General features: G+C 36.2%; 1 protein-coding gene across 7 annotated transcripts in view; it reads right to left on the minus strand.

Moving 5' to 3' along the window:
- Window positions 1-19409, minus strand: part of LOC120629079 (caskin-1) — a 378256-nt gene that overhangs the window by 16091 nt on the left and 342756 nt on the right. The window contains exon 1 of one of the 7 annotated variants that reach the window (XM_039897816.1): window positions 2460-2530. The exons of the other annotated variants lie outside the window; for them this stretch is intronic. Within the exon in view, the coding sequence (XP_039753750.1) occupies window positions 2460-2493 (34 nt within the window). The 5' untranslated portion in view covers window positions 2494-2530. Of the gene's footprint in view, window positions 1-2459; window positions 2531-19409 lie in introns of those variants that run through there. 7 annotated transcript variants of the gene reach the window in all.

The following is a 19409-nucleotide window of genomic DNA, read 5'->3' on the forward strand; positions in this document are numbered from 1 at the left end:
CTCCAATGTAATTTCTTCACCATTTTACTAAAACACCATTAGATATTTGGCGGACTTCTTGATCCCTATGTCACCAGTATCTCCTTTTATCATTCACATGGCTACGATTCGAACACCTTTCCTAGATTATAGAAACTTGGGTGGATGAGTTATACAAAACAAGAGTGAGTAGGCATCTTCTAGGCAAGCGTATATTTTACGTGAAATCTACGCTTACCATCGGCCTAGCCTATTAAAATAAAAAATATATGGTAACTTAAAGTGAAGTAACTGTACGGGTTTAGCTGGTTATGCTTGAAAAAAAGGTGTAGCAGGATGCTTGGATGCACTTAGAGCTCGTAATCTTGGAAACATTAGCGCCTACTTTACTTTATCGCCAGAGCCAGCTCTACACGATGTGGCATCATTAGGGTTCCAAGCGTCATAATTCACTGACATAATCGGCAAGGACGGTGTCCTTACGCTTCTACGCTTGTAGGACTGTATTAAATAAGCGACATCGAGCTAAGAACCTCTCAAGTTCGGTTTCAAGCATAGATTGACGGATACTTGAGAACCCGTTCTTAATTCTATACCGATCTATTAAAACGATACCTTGGAGTGCTTTTCTACTATGAAATATTACAGAAAAGAAAAATGGAGCTAGCGTATGGCGGAGGTTTTCTAAAATAAATATCAGTAGCATCATGTTCGACTTTGAGACAGATAAAATTAGGTTAATTTTACACTCATGTGACTTTTTTTTGCGGTAATCAACGTTAGTGCGTTTTTTTGCATGTAAAGGAAAGATTTTACAGTGATTCAAGTATTGGTTTAGTAAGACATGATTAATCAATATTTATTATCAATATTTAATTATAACCTATTGCTTTTTGCGTCTCATATCGAAGGCTATAACGTTTTATTAAAATATCAACTTTATTAGATAAGATCTATTTTGATTGTAATGCCGGCCCTTATATGGTACACTAGTCCGATGGCAATGGAATAACTGATACCTTTGAAGATAATAATATGAAATAGTGAAAGTACGGCAGCAGTTTAGTGTACGAGGGAGAATCAAATATGATTGATACAAACAATCAAGACACAGATAGATACGCTTATCACGACACGCCGTGATGCGCAAGGCAAGACCGCGTGACTTGATATAAAATGATAGTTCTTAGTGCGACATAAGGCAGTCTAAATCACTTGATAAATTTAAGAAAGCTGTCCAAAATCACTATAGTTAACTGTAAATAAATAGGGTATATTAACGTAATAATTTAAATAAGGTAAATACAATAGGAGGCATGTTTTAAGGGTATTTAAAAGTAATTTCCCTGGGAGTGTCATTTGAGTGATTTGACACATGTTCATGTGTTCCAAATTTAAATGAACATTTACTGATATAACGACATAACGTAGGTGTTTAATAAAAAAGTTTTATTTTCAACACATAAACTTTGCCCAATGAACCTACCCAATTAAAAGCGCTACTAGGTTTACTACCCTCTCCCCCCTTTCTTCTTTCTTGGCTTTAAAGTGTGCTAAATCAGCACATTTTACTTCGCCAATATGACATGTATTGGAATATCCAAAAAGGGAATTGTTAAAAACTATACTTATTACCTAACTTAGTGTTCCAATCGTAGACTGCCATCCCTTTATGGATTTATACTCCACAGAGAAGAAAATGATAAAAGCTCGATAATTTCCACCAAACTGAAGCAGGTACAAATTATAGGTAAACCAACACAGAAGTAGTACAAGTTGTTCCCAATTAGTGGGATCCCATCAGATCAATCAGCCTGTGGAAGCGGTGCGGCTTCCCGCTAATCCAGTAGCCTTAGTACAAAGTTAGCTTGCTCGCAATCAAGTTGTCGTTTTCGAGTATTAAATTATGTATCGTCGAATTAAAAAAAAAACCTAATGTCACTCAATTTAAAGTCTCAAATCCTGTACTTCAGATTTTTATTTTATGAATAATATTTACCTCGGGCCTCTGACTGGGTCCAAGCTAAAGAATTTTATGTAAACTTGCACTGTAATAAAATGCAAATAAGATCCATTTTACGCCGACGTTCAAGTATTTCCATACTCGAAAACGATTCCTCGATTGCGAGGGAGCAAATCTCGTACTAAGGCTAATGAGGTACGCCCGATACGATTAGTACGAACTTGCTAATCCGATGTTCCCAAGGCGGTCGATTTGACAACTGAAACTGAGACTGACTAATGTAGGTCAGGAGGGGAATTTCTGAAGAAGTAGTTAGCGAGGAAGATGATTCCTTTTAGAATTCTGTAAACAAACACGGTGTGGAGAGTGGCATGGCTAAGTTATATCCTCCTCAGTAATGTGCGCCGCCGTTTGTGGCTATCTTTAGCCATTCGAGAATATTGGACGATGGAGGTTTGTTTGTGCAAACCTTCATAGTCTGTCTATCGAGTGGGTGATTGACCACGTGACCGCTTACCTTCCACTTTCTCCTGGTCAACCAGTCGTTCCATGGAGTCTTCATTCTTAACAAAAGAATTTGAGGATTCACTTTGACTTTTAGTTCCTCCCCCCGAAATACGCAGATATTGAAACATTCTTCCGTGGTGCTATGCTCATATTGGTCTTAGTATGACAATATATAGCTCACCTTAATAAATAGGCTATCCAACACTGAAATAATTTTGCACTAGAAGTTCCTCAGATCGTCGCGTTCAAGTACACATACAGGCGTACAGGGTATGCACAGGTTGCAGATGATATAAAATGAAGAAAATCTCCAGCACGAGTTACAAAAAACTTAAGGATAGGCATTGTAGTTCTAAAAAGCCTACCCTTAAGTTTTTGTAACTCGTACTGGAGATTTTCTTCATTTTATATTATCTGCTTACTTTGTGCATACCCTCTATGCACGCCACTGGTATAAAATATGCAGCAATGATTATAATCAGAACACTGAATCGACAGGTTATAATGGCTTAAGGTGCTCTCCGAGGCAAGTCATTGTCTATAGGCACCAATCAGATTCTTGGTCAACGTACATTTATTATTTCGCGATGTTTGCAGTCACAATGATGCTACATTGACCTCAAAAACGCACAGTATACTCGTAGATTGCAATGTGCAAGCAATAAAATAACTAATTTACAACTCTATCTAAATAAATGCTTAACTAAATTGCATTATTATTCACTCCGGCAAGTGTAAAATTGATAAATATATGGGCACTAGGCAATTCCAAGCCCGTGACAAGCTGTTTGTCTTTTATTGCGAATACAAATTGAGTTTTCATATATAACTGTTAATTGCGCATATTAACACAAATAATTTAAATTCGTTTATTATCTTACTAGCGACACGCTTCGAATTCGCATGGATATAAATTTAAAAAAAATATTAAAGCATGTCAACTTATTTTTCATGCATTTTGTTCTACTTAAAAAAACTTCCTTAGCTTAATTACTTAGTATATTAACCGACAGTGGAAAAATATCTCAACGATGGTAAACGCACAAAAGTCTTACGTGTAGTATTAGCATATGAACAGATAGACGCGTAAAAAGAGACTTTGTTTAAAACTATGTGAAGATAAAAGATGTGTTATGGATATAAACTGACATATATATTACTAGCTGTTGCCCGCGACTTCGTCTGCTTTTGATTTGGTTTTTTATGTGGCATTAAATTTAGTTGTAGATCTAAAAAACATTGAAGTATTCAGTGTCGCTAAGCCTTAAATGAGGGGCTTGCTGCTGTCCGCAGATGAGTTTTCTCCTCTATTTCCAACCACAGTTTGGGCAAAATTAAACACATATTATAACCTCTATAGTACAAAAATAAGTATTTAAATCTTCTAACACTTCCAAGAATATGTGTATAAAGTTTCATGAAGATCGTTTCAGTAGTTTTTGCCTGAAAGCGTAACAAACAAACTCACATTGACATTTATAATTTTAAATATATTAGTAGGGATTAGAATTAATTTAAGTAGTTGCCTAGGTGTTGTTTTTTTTTGGGGAATTCTTTATAGGGCAATATCACTATCCACAACTTCTAGTGTCCCACTGCTTGACACAGGTCTTATGTCTCATTGGAGAGAGAGAGCTTTGCCGCTCTTATATATAATATATCGAATCTTAAACTAAGGACTGATCGGACGGATCAACTTAAGATACGTTACCGCCGTGTTGAGTAAGCATGTTTGTACATCCCAGCCACCCAGTGGCGTGCACTGTGTTTTTGACCAGGGTATGCATAAAGAAGAAAGGTGCAATAAAATGGAAAAATCCTTCGCATTTATGAGTCATACAAAAATTTCAGGGTATGCCGTGCTTTTGTGCATGTATGGAGTGCACGCCACTGCAGCCACCTAAAAACTAAACGAAACAAAAGTTTAGGTACTTACAAGCATTTTATGTTAATGGCTTACAAGTCAGGTCAAGATAACATGTCTAGCGTTCTGTAGATTATGGGTGACGTCAGTGCCGCTCTACAAAAGGTGCCCAATTATTAACTCATTACCGGCCCACTACGGGACTCCTCTCAGAATGAGAAGGGTTCAGATTCAACCAATCCACACAAGGAGAGATTGATAGATATCGGCCGATTACGTAATGTCATGTCATTAAAAAATGCAATGACATGACATTTTCGTCAATCTGCCAACTCAGAAAAAATCGCAATATACACCGATGTCGATAACAGACGTCAATGTTTTTTTTCATTAGTCGCAGAAAGAGCAGACCTTTGCTGGAATTCACACTGGATCACAGTCCGAAACAAAAAAAAAGGAATAACAGATAAAACATGCCCAAACATTCACAAAATGGGAAATCTAGACCGGACGTTCCAAATTCGAATTTTTTCCGCCATTTCGTCGTTATTAGAATGCGGTGCGATGCTCTTGTTTTGGCCGATACCAAAAACACGAAAACTGCAATAGGTCCTACCCACGTCTCACATACAAATCATCTAGAAAGTGGATTCTAGGTTTTCTGTGGGTATTTTAGAAATAATTCGTTTTCATTCATTCGTGTTCAGTGTACGTTCGAATAGTTTGAAACCGTTGGGAGTTCTTGGTATGATTTTTATTTTGAATCTTTTTTTTTTTCTTTGTAATAGAAATAGAAGAAGAAAACTGTGGAAAATCTTTCCAGAGCAATACTTCGCAGGGCATGCAAAGAATTCGTCCTACAAAGTGCATGTGTACATCAACCTAAGGACCTGGTGTTAAACCTTATATGTGACTGTCATTACACCGGAAACTGCGCATTTTAGACCTGAACACCGCAATACTGAATACTGCTTGGCGGCATTACTTTCATGGACGAGCTTTGCCACGAACAGCATTACCATACAACTTTTATCGCAGGGTTATAATAATCGTTGGCAACAGCAAGTATTTTATTATTATAGAGAATTTAATAACATAGCAAACAATATAAATAACAGGAATGCTTAATAACGTTGTGAAAGATGACAGAATAATCAATTTACCCAAGGCCCGACGTCCATGTTGAAAATAATTATCAAAATTTAATCACGGTTTCCCATAACGACATGTTTAATTATTTTGTGCTTACTTACAGCTTAATCGCCCCAAAGTAAGTAACGTGGTTAACTTAACATTATTTATTAAGCAACTGCTAATGGGCGGTGGCTTGTTAAAATAAGATTGACTTATTAAAAATGAAGTCTCAATCATTGCGGGATCTTAATCAACGGTTGAGGGTTAAGTTGTAATTATATGGTTGAACTTAATTTTGCGTCATATACTTACCTAACTTTAGCGACGTCCCCCACTAATACATAAATAATAAATAAATAAATTTACTACGACAATACACACATCGCCATCTAGCCCCAAAGTAAGCGTAGCTTGTGTTATGGGTACTAAGATGACTGATGAATATTATTATGAAAAGGATACATAAATACTTATAATATACATATAAACACCCAGACACTGAAAAACATTCATGTTCATCACACAAACATTTTTCCAGTCGTGGGAATCGAACCCACGGCCTTGGACTCAGAAAGCAGGGTCGCTGCCCACTGCGCCAAACGGCCATCAAATTAATAATTATAAATTAGTAATTATATGGTTAAACTTAATTTTGAGTTATGAACTTTCGTAACTTCGCGACGCGACGTCCCCTATTAATGTTTTAAATGTGTTTGTTGGTTTCTACTTATTTTACGCAGACACAGATCGATTGATGTGCATGAAGTAATACGTAGCGTTATCGGATACGAGGTTGTTTTAGTCCGTGCAAGTCGGACACGCCCTGCCACTTGGTAGATATCCGAATGAACGTTTATCCTCCTCCAACGAAAAAAAAAAATATAAATTTATCTAGGTGTATTTGGCATAGATAGCTAATGGTTTGCAGAGCTGTATGGAGACCTCGAAACCGGGACCTACCATTTAGAAGACCACAGCGTTTAACATTGTGCCAGCTAGGTCGTCAAATTGTATGCAAAATAATATGTACATTTTCAAATGCATTTATTGTTTAGTTACGACTAGCGGACACGCGCGACTTCGTCCGCGAATGAGTCGACTTCAAAAAATTATCGCGGATTGTTCCGATATACTTATTACATACTTCCGTCGTTCGGCGTAACGTACACCGTTCACGCTTCGCACGCATCAGAAATTCTCAAAAAGGATATTTATTGCAGTTTTTGCAACAATTCTTATTAATGATAGTAGCCACTGGTCGTAGCATGATGTTAAATAGCCATAATTGTTACTAACAATCCAAAAAAAAAAAATCTAAACAGCATTTTCTGAGATAAGCGCGTTCAACCAAACAAAATTTGAAAGATTTATAATATTTAAACTATGCTTATCCAAAAAAAACACGTCAATCTTGCACTCCGTTGCGCGGATTTTGTAAGACAAATGCGGAAAAAATAGCGATGCTATCCTGTAGAAGGTGTTGTTGCAATGAGCTATTCCAGACTATTTTGTAGGTTTATGTGCCAAATTTCAACCAAATCGTTTTATTCGTTATGGTGTGAAAGCGTAAGAAACATCTATCTAACTATCCATCCATACATACATCCATCCCCCAGGCAAAACTTTCAAAATATATTAAATGTACAGAAATCTTCCACTTACAGTTTTATTATGAGTATAGATATAGATTATTGAAGTTTCCTTTAAATTCAAAATTTCACTTTTGTAAAAAAATAACATATACGTATGTTAAGTAAAAAGAACCTTTAAAAACATACATATTTCTAAGTATATAACTAAAGCTATTAAAAGTAAGTATCATTATACTGAAAAATTAATTTACCCTCATCAAGTCGACAACCGTCAAACCGTTCGAAACGGACGCCAACTTTCACTCTCGAGGAGCTTTTAAACAAGAGGCTAAAACACAAACTGAATCTTATTCACAGGAGATTAAAACACATAATTGTTTTGTATATAATCTAAATATGAGTACGGGAATACATAATAAAGTAATTAATGTTTATCTCTATATCGTGGGTTATAGCGTGCGTGATAAGAGAATTAAAGCTAATCTTAAATAGCTGAATGAAGATAGTCATGTTATGTCCGCAATGTAGGCCGCACAGTTACTTTTAAGTTGCAAGTTCTATTAACTTTTATTATTCCGACGGCCGAGTGGCGCAGTGGGCAGCGACCCTGCTTTCTGAGTCCAAGGCCGTGGGTTCGATTCCCACAACGGGAAAATGTTAGTGTGATGTACATGAATGTTTTTCAGTGTCTGGGTGTTTATCTGTATATTATAAGTATTTATGTATATTATTCACAAAAATATTCAACAGTCATCTTAGTACCTAGAACACAAGCTACGCTTACTTTGGGGCTAGATGGCGTTGTGTGTATTGTCGTAGTATATTTGTTTATTTATTTATTCCATAGAAGCGGTGATAGCCCAGTGGGTAGGAGCTCAAGGGGCAGAGTTCGAATCCCAGCACGCACCTCTAACTTTTCTAAGTTATGTGCGTTTTAAGTAATTAACATATCACTTGCTTCAACGGTGAAGGAAAACATCGTGAGGAAACCTGCATGCCTGACAGTTCTGCATAATGCTCTCAAAGGTGTGTGGAGTCCACCAATCCACACGGGGCCAGCGTGGCGGCCTTAACCCCTTCTCATTGTAGGAGGAGATTCTTGCCTAGTAGTGGGCCGGTAATGGGTTGATAAAATGATGATGATTCGACAGTCTACTTAGTTAGGAAGCCTATGATGATATTAAAATTTGGGTTTAATTTGCTATACTCCGTGACAACCATAAATCTGTATATACCACTGATACGCCGTGAATTAAAATCTGTAAAATAATTAAAAATTTTCATTGTGCACATAGAGTCTAGTTATTAACTATGATTACCTATATGAAAATAAATTTGATAAAATTAACGACATTTAAAAACAATAACATTAAAATTCTTCAATTAAGGAAGTCAATTGCGAGGCATGACGGCAAAACCGAGTGTCACGTCGTTGGCAGTGACTGCATGCAGTTTGATTTTACTGTACCGGTACACCAATAGATAAAGAATAGCTGTTACACGTAAAAACTCGCGTAACACAAAACGTACAAACATTTTAAACAAAGTAAAGACATGTGTCCGACAAATACAAAGTTGGGACTCGGGAGAGTGGAATAGGCCCGAAGTGAAAACAAAGAAACGCATTATCAAGTCGGCAAGAATATCGGTCATTATGGTTACAATTGCCCCCGCTAATGGTTTAACCGACGGTAATTAGTTGCGCAACTGCTGTAGAGTGGCCGACGTTCCGAACATTATCGGACACTTCCCGTACGTACATTTTTGATTTAAATGTTGTGTTCTTCTTTCAACATAGTGATAAACTACTAAGATACCGGGAGATATCTTTGCATCGTTCGAGACAATGTAGAACTGAAGTGTATCGATAATGCAGTCGTATTTATATCGAAATACCCACCAACTCAATGTCATGAACAGTGGTTGTTAATCAAATATAATTTCAATTGTTTCTTGAAAACTATCTTTTAACTATTTAATAAAATATCTGGCAAAGATGTATTTATAGTTACCTTGGCCAACGAATTAGTTTGGCCATCCAAAGAGGCAATGCTGCCAGCATCTTAGGAACTGTGCCTCGCTGCGGTGGTTTTGAGGACGTTTAAGATTTTATTTAGTTTTAAATAGTTTATTTTAAACAATTAATTTAAAGAATAAATAAATCCATTGTGTATTTATAATGAAAATAGATAAATATTTTATAGTTATCAAAAGTTTAATTATTTACACACTTTACAAGTTTACTGTAACAATAGTCTAAAAGTGGTTCGTTCCTAATGAAGATTTGCTTGATTTTTAAGCATAAGTTCATTGATCGTCTTATGTAACAAGTGTTTACAAAGAAGACTATTTAATAACGAATAATTATATTATATCATCGGTTAACGATTGTTATTTGGATTTATTGTATTTCTTGTTTTAATTTTGGTTCCTTTAAATGATATTCTTACTGACATGTAATAAATTCGGGAAAGTCCACAAACCTACAATGGAGCAGAATGGTGGGTTTATGTTCGGTGCCCAGCAATTGGCTATAGTAGGCTGTGGATGAAAATTGAAAATACAAGATATTTTTCCTTCCTTATCTCTCTTCCTGTCTCTTTCTGCTGGTGAGGTAAGGGTAAGAGTTATTCAGCGGCTTTTTTCTGATGAGAAAATATCTTTATTTACGTTGAGTTATTTTAGTAGACTAAAATAACTCAACGTGGCTGAAGTTTTCCCTTTAAAAACTAAACTCAAAAAAGTAAATCCCGAGTGCAATTCACACACAGCGGAAGTGAAACGTCCGAAAAGTAACCTACGCCAGAATGACAGATGGATATTGATGGATTGTTAGGATGTATTATTAGGATAAATGTGATGTTTTTTTTTTTTTTAGTACGCTTTAAAATTATTAATATATAATAGGTATTATCCAGTTTCCATGGAAACTAAAATAGTTCTATCTCTAACATTCTCAAATGTATCGGACATTTATGTGTTTCTGTCTGTATCGTGACGCATTTTCGTTTTATCGAATTTCAAATCACAATGATTCTGAAGAAGACTCACTTGAGTATGAAACATGGTCACAGTGTTTGCTGTATCGATGCAGACGCGATGCGGCAGTAGGCACTAAAACTGTCATGCCGTTCTAATTATTGTGAGCGAAGCTAAACAATTTCACTGTTCATACTACACTGCAGACGCCATTGTCTGGGTCTGCAATCAAATTAATGCACCTAATCCAGGCAGGTTATTGGCGAGGAGGTACTGCTATGATAGAGTAGAGATGTGGGTACTACTAAGAGTTATCTCACTAGCTGTTGCCTGAAACATCGTCCGGGGTTTTATTGGGTTTTAAAAATCCCAAACTTTTTACTTTAAATAAATAAATAAATAAATATACTACGACAATACACACACCGCCTTCTAGCCCCAAAGTAAGCGTAGCTTGTGTTATAAGGTGGTACTAAGAAGTTAGCTGATGAATATTCTTTTTATGAATATAATACACATAAATACTTATAATATACAGATAAACACCCAGACACTGAAAAACATTCATGTTCATCACACAAACATTTTCCAGTTCTGGGAATCGAACCCACGACCTTGGACTCGAAAAGCAGGGTAGCTGCCCACTGCGCCACTCATCCGTAAATCCAAACCTTTAATCGAAATAAGAAAAAAATTAAGTTTAAAAATTAATTTCGTCCTATTATATCACTACATCCTTGCTAATATTATTAATGCGAAATTGTGTATGTTTGTTCTACTTTCACGCCCTAACTAAGCGACCAATTAAGTTGATTTTTGAGTTCGTTGAAATGACAGAGAGTAAAGTAAGATACTTTATATCCTGGGAAAGAAAACGGTTCCCACGGGATTTGTAAATAATCGCAATAAACGCTGACGAAGCACTACAGCTAGTTGATTATAACTTTACATCACATATGTATGTTTGTCATATATATTATATTTTTTATTTTTATTATTATTTATAAACATGATTCCTAAAGTAATTCTGGACCTACCAATACATACATTTAAAAAACGTGTAAAAACACATCTAATACCTACAGCGAGGTTACTATACACTTGATGAATTTCTTAATGACAAGGTAGATTGGAAGCAGCCAGCTTCGCTCTCATCGGGTTTTTTATAGCAACGTCCACATATTCTTGTATCTTATTTTTAAATAAATGTATATTAGGTATATTAAAATGAATAAATAAATAGTGAAAAGGCAATAAAAATAATAGTCACACTGGCTCTTGAAATTAAATATACAAGTTCTCCAGCTTTGTTATAACGAGAGCTTCAAAAGTCAGTAAATATATGTTAATTATAGGTGTTTTATATTTTGCGTCTTTGAAGCTCTTTGGAATTCTAAGCCACTGGCTCTTGCACATTATTACTTAAAGCAAAACTGAATAATTAAGCTAGTGTTTATATGTAATTAACTAACGACTCGCCATTAGCTTTAGCGTTATAATCACTTATAATCATGCATGTACCATGTATACTGTAAGATTATATTCCTGTGTATTAATATATGATTGCCCACTTTAATTAAGGTCTCCGGGCAACTAGGATTTCCCATATTGTTCTAGAATAAACTGTGCTTACAACCACTTACATCCTTAAATGAAAGAATGAATGAATGAATATACTTTTATTGCACAGCAAAAAAAAAATTCATAAAAAAAAGAAAAGTATAACAAAACAACGTATACGATTTGGCGGTAAGTACCTCGGTAATACTCAGTCATAGGAAAGCGATGTATTATAGTAGGTAGGTACTTAAAGCCTTCTCAATGTCCAAAAAATGAATGCTCATCAATTTGATGCCAAAAAATGTATCCAGCTATAAAATTTCCTTTTTTCTTCGAAACATAACATACATTAAAAAAAATCACGAGTAAGTAGGTACGTAAAATTTGGTAAGTAATATTTTTTCATATTTTGTTAAAAAAAGGAACGAATGAATAAAGTAATTTCGAATCCTAAACGAAAGTATGCAGCGCATATGAATATATAAAGCTAAAGAGTTCGTTATTTTGTTGAGTTGAACGCGATGATATCAGGAAATAATGGTCCGATTTAAAAACATATTTTAGTGTGGGATAGCCCGTTTATCGAGTAAGGCTATCGGCTATAATATATCATCACGCTTATACCAAAGGGAGCATAGCAACAATAAACAAATGTTTCAAAATCGGGGGCTTTTCATTTTGAAAGATTCCGCTACGTGCGCTGCGTAAACGGGCAGAGTTTCGATAAAAACATGTATGACAAAATGGTTCCACTTTAAACGTCGAGACAGCATATGTCTATCTTTTTAGGGTGATTTTTACTGAGGTACCGCTAGGTAGATGAAAAAAATCACACAAATAAACTAAAAAAGTAAAAAAAGAATAAGAACTATGGAGTTATAAAAATGTACGAGGCTTAACAGAAGTGGACGTCGCGTTGGACTTTGAGCCCACTTGTTGCTACACCGATTTTATCTGTCCCACGCTTGCAAGGCATCGAGACATATTGTCAACAACACCAGAATAGTGATGGGAATGATCCTAGAATAGAATAATTAAAACTTAACACACAAGGTATTTCTCTGAGAATTGAACACGCGGTATGCCCCGTAGTTTCGGGTGGTCGGACCACAGCGCCACGGCATTGTACCAGTTGCGTATCAAAATACGATACAGATACAAAGTAATACGCTAACGCCATCTGTTGGCAGCTTTATGTACTAATGAAATGAATTATAGCTCGGAGTTTAGACATTTCAAAAGAGCTTTAAAAGGAGGCCTGCTTGAAATAAATAAAAATAAGTTAAAGGTAGTTTTAAATTGCCGATTTTATGAGTTATAAGAATAAAAACATAACAATTAAAGAATAATAAACATTATGTGTGTTACTTACATATAATTATTTCTGATCTATTGTAATATATCATCATCATCATCAACGTTCTGGACATATCAACAAGAGTAAGACAAATGAAAAAACTGTCATGTTCATGTGTCACAGGGTTCTGTTTCACGTCGAAATATGAAATTTCACTATATTGGCATTTTCATAAGATAAGACCTATTAGTTTAATATAACTGCCATTGACTTAGTCTGCATCATAACTTTCCATCAGGTGAGATTGTATTCAAGGGCTAACTTGCAATGAGATACAATCAAAAAGAGACCTTGTTTTATGCAGGCCCATTGGCCTAGAGGGCAGCGACCATGCTTTCTGAATTTAAGGCCGTGGGTTCGATTCGCACAACTGGAAAATTTTTGGGTGATGATCATGAATGTTTTTCAGTGTCTGGGTGTTTACATTATTCATAAAAATATTCATCAGTCATATACTCATAACATAAGCTAGGCTTATTTTGGGGCTAGATGGCGATGTGTGTATTGTCGTAGTATGTTAATTTATTTTTATTATTTTTTTGCCATTAATAAATAGACATGCCCACATTCTGTGTGAATTTCAATGCTCTACATCCACTGTTCAGGCGTACAGCCTGCTAATAGATAGACATCTATTAATTGTAATAGGTTGGAAACGTTGAACCGGTGCGAAATTCTTAAATATTTTTTTTAGCTTTCAACCAACAAATTAACCGTTGCTTAATTATATGTCAAACAATCTTTAATTAAACTGACAACGACAGAAACAAACATGATCGAAGAAAGCGTGTCTACCTCTAATATGTTGACCGTAGAACCAGCGTACTATCGGAGATCTTAGATCAGATAAGCGTGAGACTTCAGTAGCCTTAGTAAAACATTTGCAAGTTCGCAATCGATGATTCGTTTCGAGTAACGAAATGCTAGAACAGCAGAATAAAATGGATCTTATTCATAATAGTTAAAGCTTTCAATTCCCCTAAATTCTTCCGCTGGGGCTTTTGACAGAACGTTTGAACAATAAAATTCAGAACGATAGGATTTGCGACTGTAAACAGCGTGACATTAGGTCTATTTTACTTCGACGGTATACGAGTTTGATATGCGAAAACGATTCCTCGATTGCGATCGAGCAAATCTTGTACTAAGGCCAAAGAGCTAGGAAGTTCGACGAATTTCAATTCGCAACCGGACACCGGCATCCGACTTACTGCACCCACTTTCCCTTGTTAATCGGGCATTCGGAAAAGGCCAAAGGCTAAGGGCGCACGCAAATTAGTATAGGTAGGTACAGATCATAATCATTAGGCGTCTATTAAAGTCCCACAGCTGGGCACAGGTCACCTGTGTCATTGAAGAGACGGTTTTACAGCAAAGACGCACCACGCTGCTAATATGGGGGTTGGTGGGTTGGTGGTACTAATATTAAAGGTTAGTGATGATAACCGACCAACGCGCCGGATTAACGTGCTCTCCAAGGCTCCTAGGTCCACGTCCCACCCTCCCCATGATTCCGTCGAGCCCTGTGTGTCTTACAATATATCCTAATCCAAAAGCTTTCCACCAGGCATGGTTACCGCATAGCCTGTTATTTGAAAAAAAAAACTAGTTAGTCTGCTCAAGGCCTTATGTACCTGTGTGTTCACAGCCTTACAATACTCGTCGTGATCATCCCGATAACAGCCGATAGTCATCTTCTAAGCACAATATAGAAACTTAATACTGTTAATGGTGTTACGAAATCCATTGGGATCTGATAGTGATTGGGTGCTATCGGGTTTCATAATAATTTTCTAACTGTTTATTGTTACGGTGCGCGCTAATGAGCATAGACGTGACTGAGGTGTTAGAAAATCCTAGTTAATTTAATTAATAAGTGAGTTTCGTATTGATTTAATTAAATAAGTAACTATTTGAGTTTATTCATAGTATGGGAACAAAAATAGCTCGTCCGGAGAAAGACTACCGCCATGTTTATTTCTGCTGCTAAGAGCATTGCTGTGTTCCGGTATATAGACCGCGGTTGCCGATGTAATAACAGGCTCATGATGAACACCTACTCCTCAAGGTCGATTTACACAGGGTGGCACTTTGTAGGACGTGTTTCTTGGAAGCTTGGGAAGCATGTCCTGGGATGTTTTGCTCTGTTTATGGTGAAGGTTTACCATTTAATTTCAGTTTTAATATATATCGCTACTATATAACTGCAACCAAACAACCAAGGACGTCTACAGGTGGTCATAGGACTTCTACAATCTACGATCACGCTTGCATCCAGGTCTACGAACATTGCTCTTTCCAGTCTTAACCAACGTTCATCGGTCCTCCGTACTATACTCTTCTACCCATCCTATTGCCACTTTATCTTCGCGACTCGTTCACCTATGTTGGTAACTCTGACACTTCAAAGGATATCCTTATTTCCGAGTTTGTCGCGGTTCAGATTCTTCTAGGATAGCTCTCTCAATCAACTCTGTCCGCTGTTGGAGACTTAGTATTTAAGCGACCAACTAAATAGTATCGGGGAAATCCTAGTTTGATCCTCAGAATATTCAGCCGATTAATGTCCCACAGCTCTCACAAAATTGAAATAATATCAAAACTAAAAACAGAGAAGCTTGTCGGCGATTTTAAAATAAAAATCAATTTTTAACCCAGAAATAAGACGCATTAGGTTAATTTTAATGTGATGTTACAGCGTGTCGAAACACGGAAACGTCATTACGATTGCGAGCGTGCAGAACACTAACTAATGGTCAAGAGGCGATATGGCTTTGCCCATTGACCTAGCTATTAAATAGCGTAAATAATTTGAGCTAGGCATTTATACGTCGGATTATACTAATACGTTGCGATTAGATTGGTATATGCGACAATTCTCTTTCGAAAGCCTTTTACTTGCGGTGTCAAAACGGAGGCTCGGCAGTGTCAATCTTTCTTATACCTAATGGAGCGTAAGTGATAACTGATAAGTTAGGTTTGAACGCTCTGGTGCTTTGTCGGTTCACAAATTGATATTGAGGTTTCATGGGAACAAACTGATTCCCTTGATTACTAGATAGTATCTATAGGTATATTCAAAATTCGAAAATATGGATCTGATATGATGGAGTGATGGGGTCGAAGATAGTTATTACAACCACAGAAATATTAATAAACAATCCAATGTTAATAAGATTTGTATGATAACAACTTATGTTTGACGCAATCGCTCCATCGATCGTGATGAATTTGACATACTTATAGCGTGCATCCTTAAGTCTAAGGTAGACAGCTACTGGGTCTAAGCACCTGCAACGTCATTAATCAATAGAGTATCATACTTGGGAGAAACATCTCAATTATTATTGATGCAAATTTCAAATCAATCAGGCGTGTGAAAATTGGTAGGACTTTTTGCAACAAATAGATAAGTTAATGATCTGCAAGCGTCAGAACAGAGTTCTTGATAGCCAAGTCTCGAAAACGCACCATTCGTTCTGCGTGTGCAAAGAGTAAAAAAGAATATCCTTTTCAGTCTTCAAAAATTTTCAAACACACAATGCCTTCTTTATATGAGATTTTCTTTCGTTGACTACTTAGATCACGAGAAAGTTACCTACCATTTGTATTGAATCGAAAAAGCGCGATCTAATTTACAATATTGAGAAACAGTACTGTCACTAAATGGCGCTCTATTGATTAAACTAGGCACTCTTTTACGATGTGTAGATACTACATTTCTGCTGGAATGGCGACCCCGCACCGGTAAACGCAGCGTAGGTCGGCCCCAAACGAGTTGGACTGATGACATCAGGCGAGTAGCTGGGAGCCGTTGGAGGCAAGCGGCCCAGGACCGTGCATTGTGGAACTCCCTACAAAAGACCTATGTCCAGCAGTGGACGTCAATTGGTTGAGATGATGATGACGATGAGATACTACAGTAGTAGTCCTCGGAACAAGTCAATCGCTTGAACTCCCAAATGAGTAAGTTACTCAATGAAGGCTAAACGAAAAAAGATTGGAATGACGCTCATTCCTTTTGATTAAGGAATATTAAGATTCACCTCTAAAAAACGTGAGCAAGGCTCTATATTCCTCTTACTTCAATACTGTATAAAATATATTAATCCATCAAGAACAAATACCGATTTAATTCAAACCCTGAAAAGAATTATAGACGCAAAACAAAAATCTTCCTGGACAAATTGAAGGAAGGAAGCTCTTCATTCAGTATTAATGTCCTGTTGAAGATTTTAAATTAAGACTTAGAATTTATTTCCTATTAGGGGGAATTCGAAACGGAGAAAGATTACACGGATGCCGAGTAAATCTTATTTCAATTTTTGCTTTTAGACCACCCTCCGTGATAATCGAAATAAGAGTGGCTTCGGCTTAAATAGGAGCAGTCAGACGTGGTCCTGATGATAAAGGTACTTAATAATATTTCATTTAATTTCTTTTACCAGCATGCCACAGTCCATTACTCAAACAATAATTTATCATAGGGAATTGTAATGGAAACTCTGTTAGGGTGCAGCAATTGGGCTAATAACACAAATCCCTGAAGTAAACAAAATTACAAAGTTGAAATAATAATTAAGAGCCGGAAATTAGTGATGTCCATTTTTACAATAAACATAGTACCTACATGGAAAACCATATTAGATTTAAGTTTAATTTTGTTACCCTCGAACTTCAAAGCCATTGGATTAAACTACAAACAGACATAGCTTATGATGATGACATAAATAATTACATAAAAAATTGGATGATTATGTACAAGCTAAGAAAGTATTAAAAAAACTTATCCAACAAAAATAATTATTGACAAGATTAATTTGAAAGCAAAAGAGTTATTTGTGACTTGCTGTTGCCCGCGACTTCATCTGCGTTTGATTGTGTTTTTTGATGTGGCATTCAATTGGTATTCAAGTATTCAGTATCGCTAAGCCTTAAATGAGCGGTTTGCTGCTGTCCGCTGAGGAGTTCTGTCCTCTATCTCCAACTACATTCATCAGATCTGCACAAAGTTTTGGCAAAATTAAACACATATAATAACCTCTATAGTACAAAAATAATTACATATTTAAATCGGTTATAATTTGTCGGAGTTATGGTGTAAAGTCATCAAACACTTTCATCACCTCTCCAAAAGGAACCGAGCTTAATGTTGGGATAAAAGTATCCTATATTACTTTTAAAACTTCCAAGACACAAAGTTTCGTGAGGATCAGTTAAGTAGTTTTTGAGTGAAAGCGTAACAAACAAACTTACATTGACATTTATAATATTAGTAGGGAGTAGGGGTAGGGATAGGGATAGGGATGGAGAAAAGCTCTTGAAGAGAAATACATGTTTATTTCTGCGGCAAAACAGCAATTTAGTTGGAATGCTTTGTTCCGGTCTAAATCGCGAAGTTGCCGGTATAATCATAGAAACTTGAGATCCATGGTTTATGGACACAAGGCTGCACGTTGCGTGACGTGTTCCGGGCATGAAATGTATTGATCTGTTTATATGCGATTGTTTCTCCTTTACCATCTACTAATATTACATCAAATAATATTACATAAAGAAAAAAAAGACTAATAAATAATTTCAAATGAAATTGTGAGATGGTGATAACAAAAAAAAAACACCCCGCTAAGTTTGCTGTGGGCTTCTTCTTAGACCAGGACGCGTTTGGAACCCTCGTAGCTTTAGTTTTAAGTTTACGAATGTGGTTATCGCCATCATCTCACTACCGTGTAATTCTTATGTACGCATCAAAAGTGCCACCTATGGGCCTACTTGAATAAAGATATTTTATACTTTGACTTGACTTAGAAGATACGTGTTTTATCACTAATTGCTTCAAAGAAAGTACAAAGAATTCATATAACATAAAGAATAACGTCCTCTTACTGATAATATTGATGGAAATTCATAAAGTTTACATTAAGCGAATTAAGCCCTTTACTTTTAAAGTATCCAATACGATACTTTATTGTTGAGGATGCAAATAAAATGAACTGATGCTCGCCACAGGCGTCTTGATGATTAAGGTTTATGACTTTATGCTTTTAATATTCGGGTCTTCTGTTATTTTAACATTCTTAACCAAATAATGTATGGCTGTTCTATGATCTACCGTATTCTTGACTCAGATACAAAATGCTACCAGTTTATAAACGCTTCGACTTGGCCCACGACTTCGTCTACATGGATTAAGGTTTTTCATAAATTGCGTGGATTTGTTTTCTGGCATAAAGAGAATGCTACATCTTTCACCACTTTTTTCCATCCAAAAATTAACTGTCAGACACTGCATGTATGCGAATTACTCTGTATTTTTTTCATACATATTCTCTCAGAATATGTTTTTTTATTTTTTTTCTACAAGTTAGCCCTTGACTGCAATTTCACGCGGTGGTAAGTGATGATGCAGTCTAAGGTGGTAACGGGTTAGACTGTTGACAGTTACAATAAAAAATCCATACCCTGGTTTCTATG

This window comes from Pararge aegeria, chromosome 14, assembly GCF_905163445.1.
Source record: "Pararge aegeria chromosome 14, ilParAegt1.1, whole genome shotgun sequence".
Lineage (NCBI taxonomy): Eukaryota > Metazoa > Arthropoda > Insecta > Lepidoptera > Nymphalidae > Pararge > Pararge aegeria.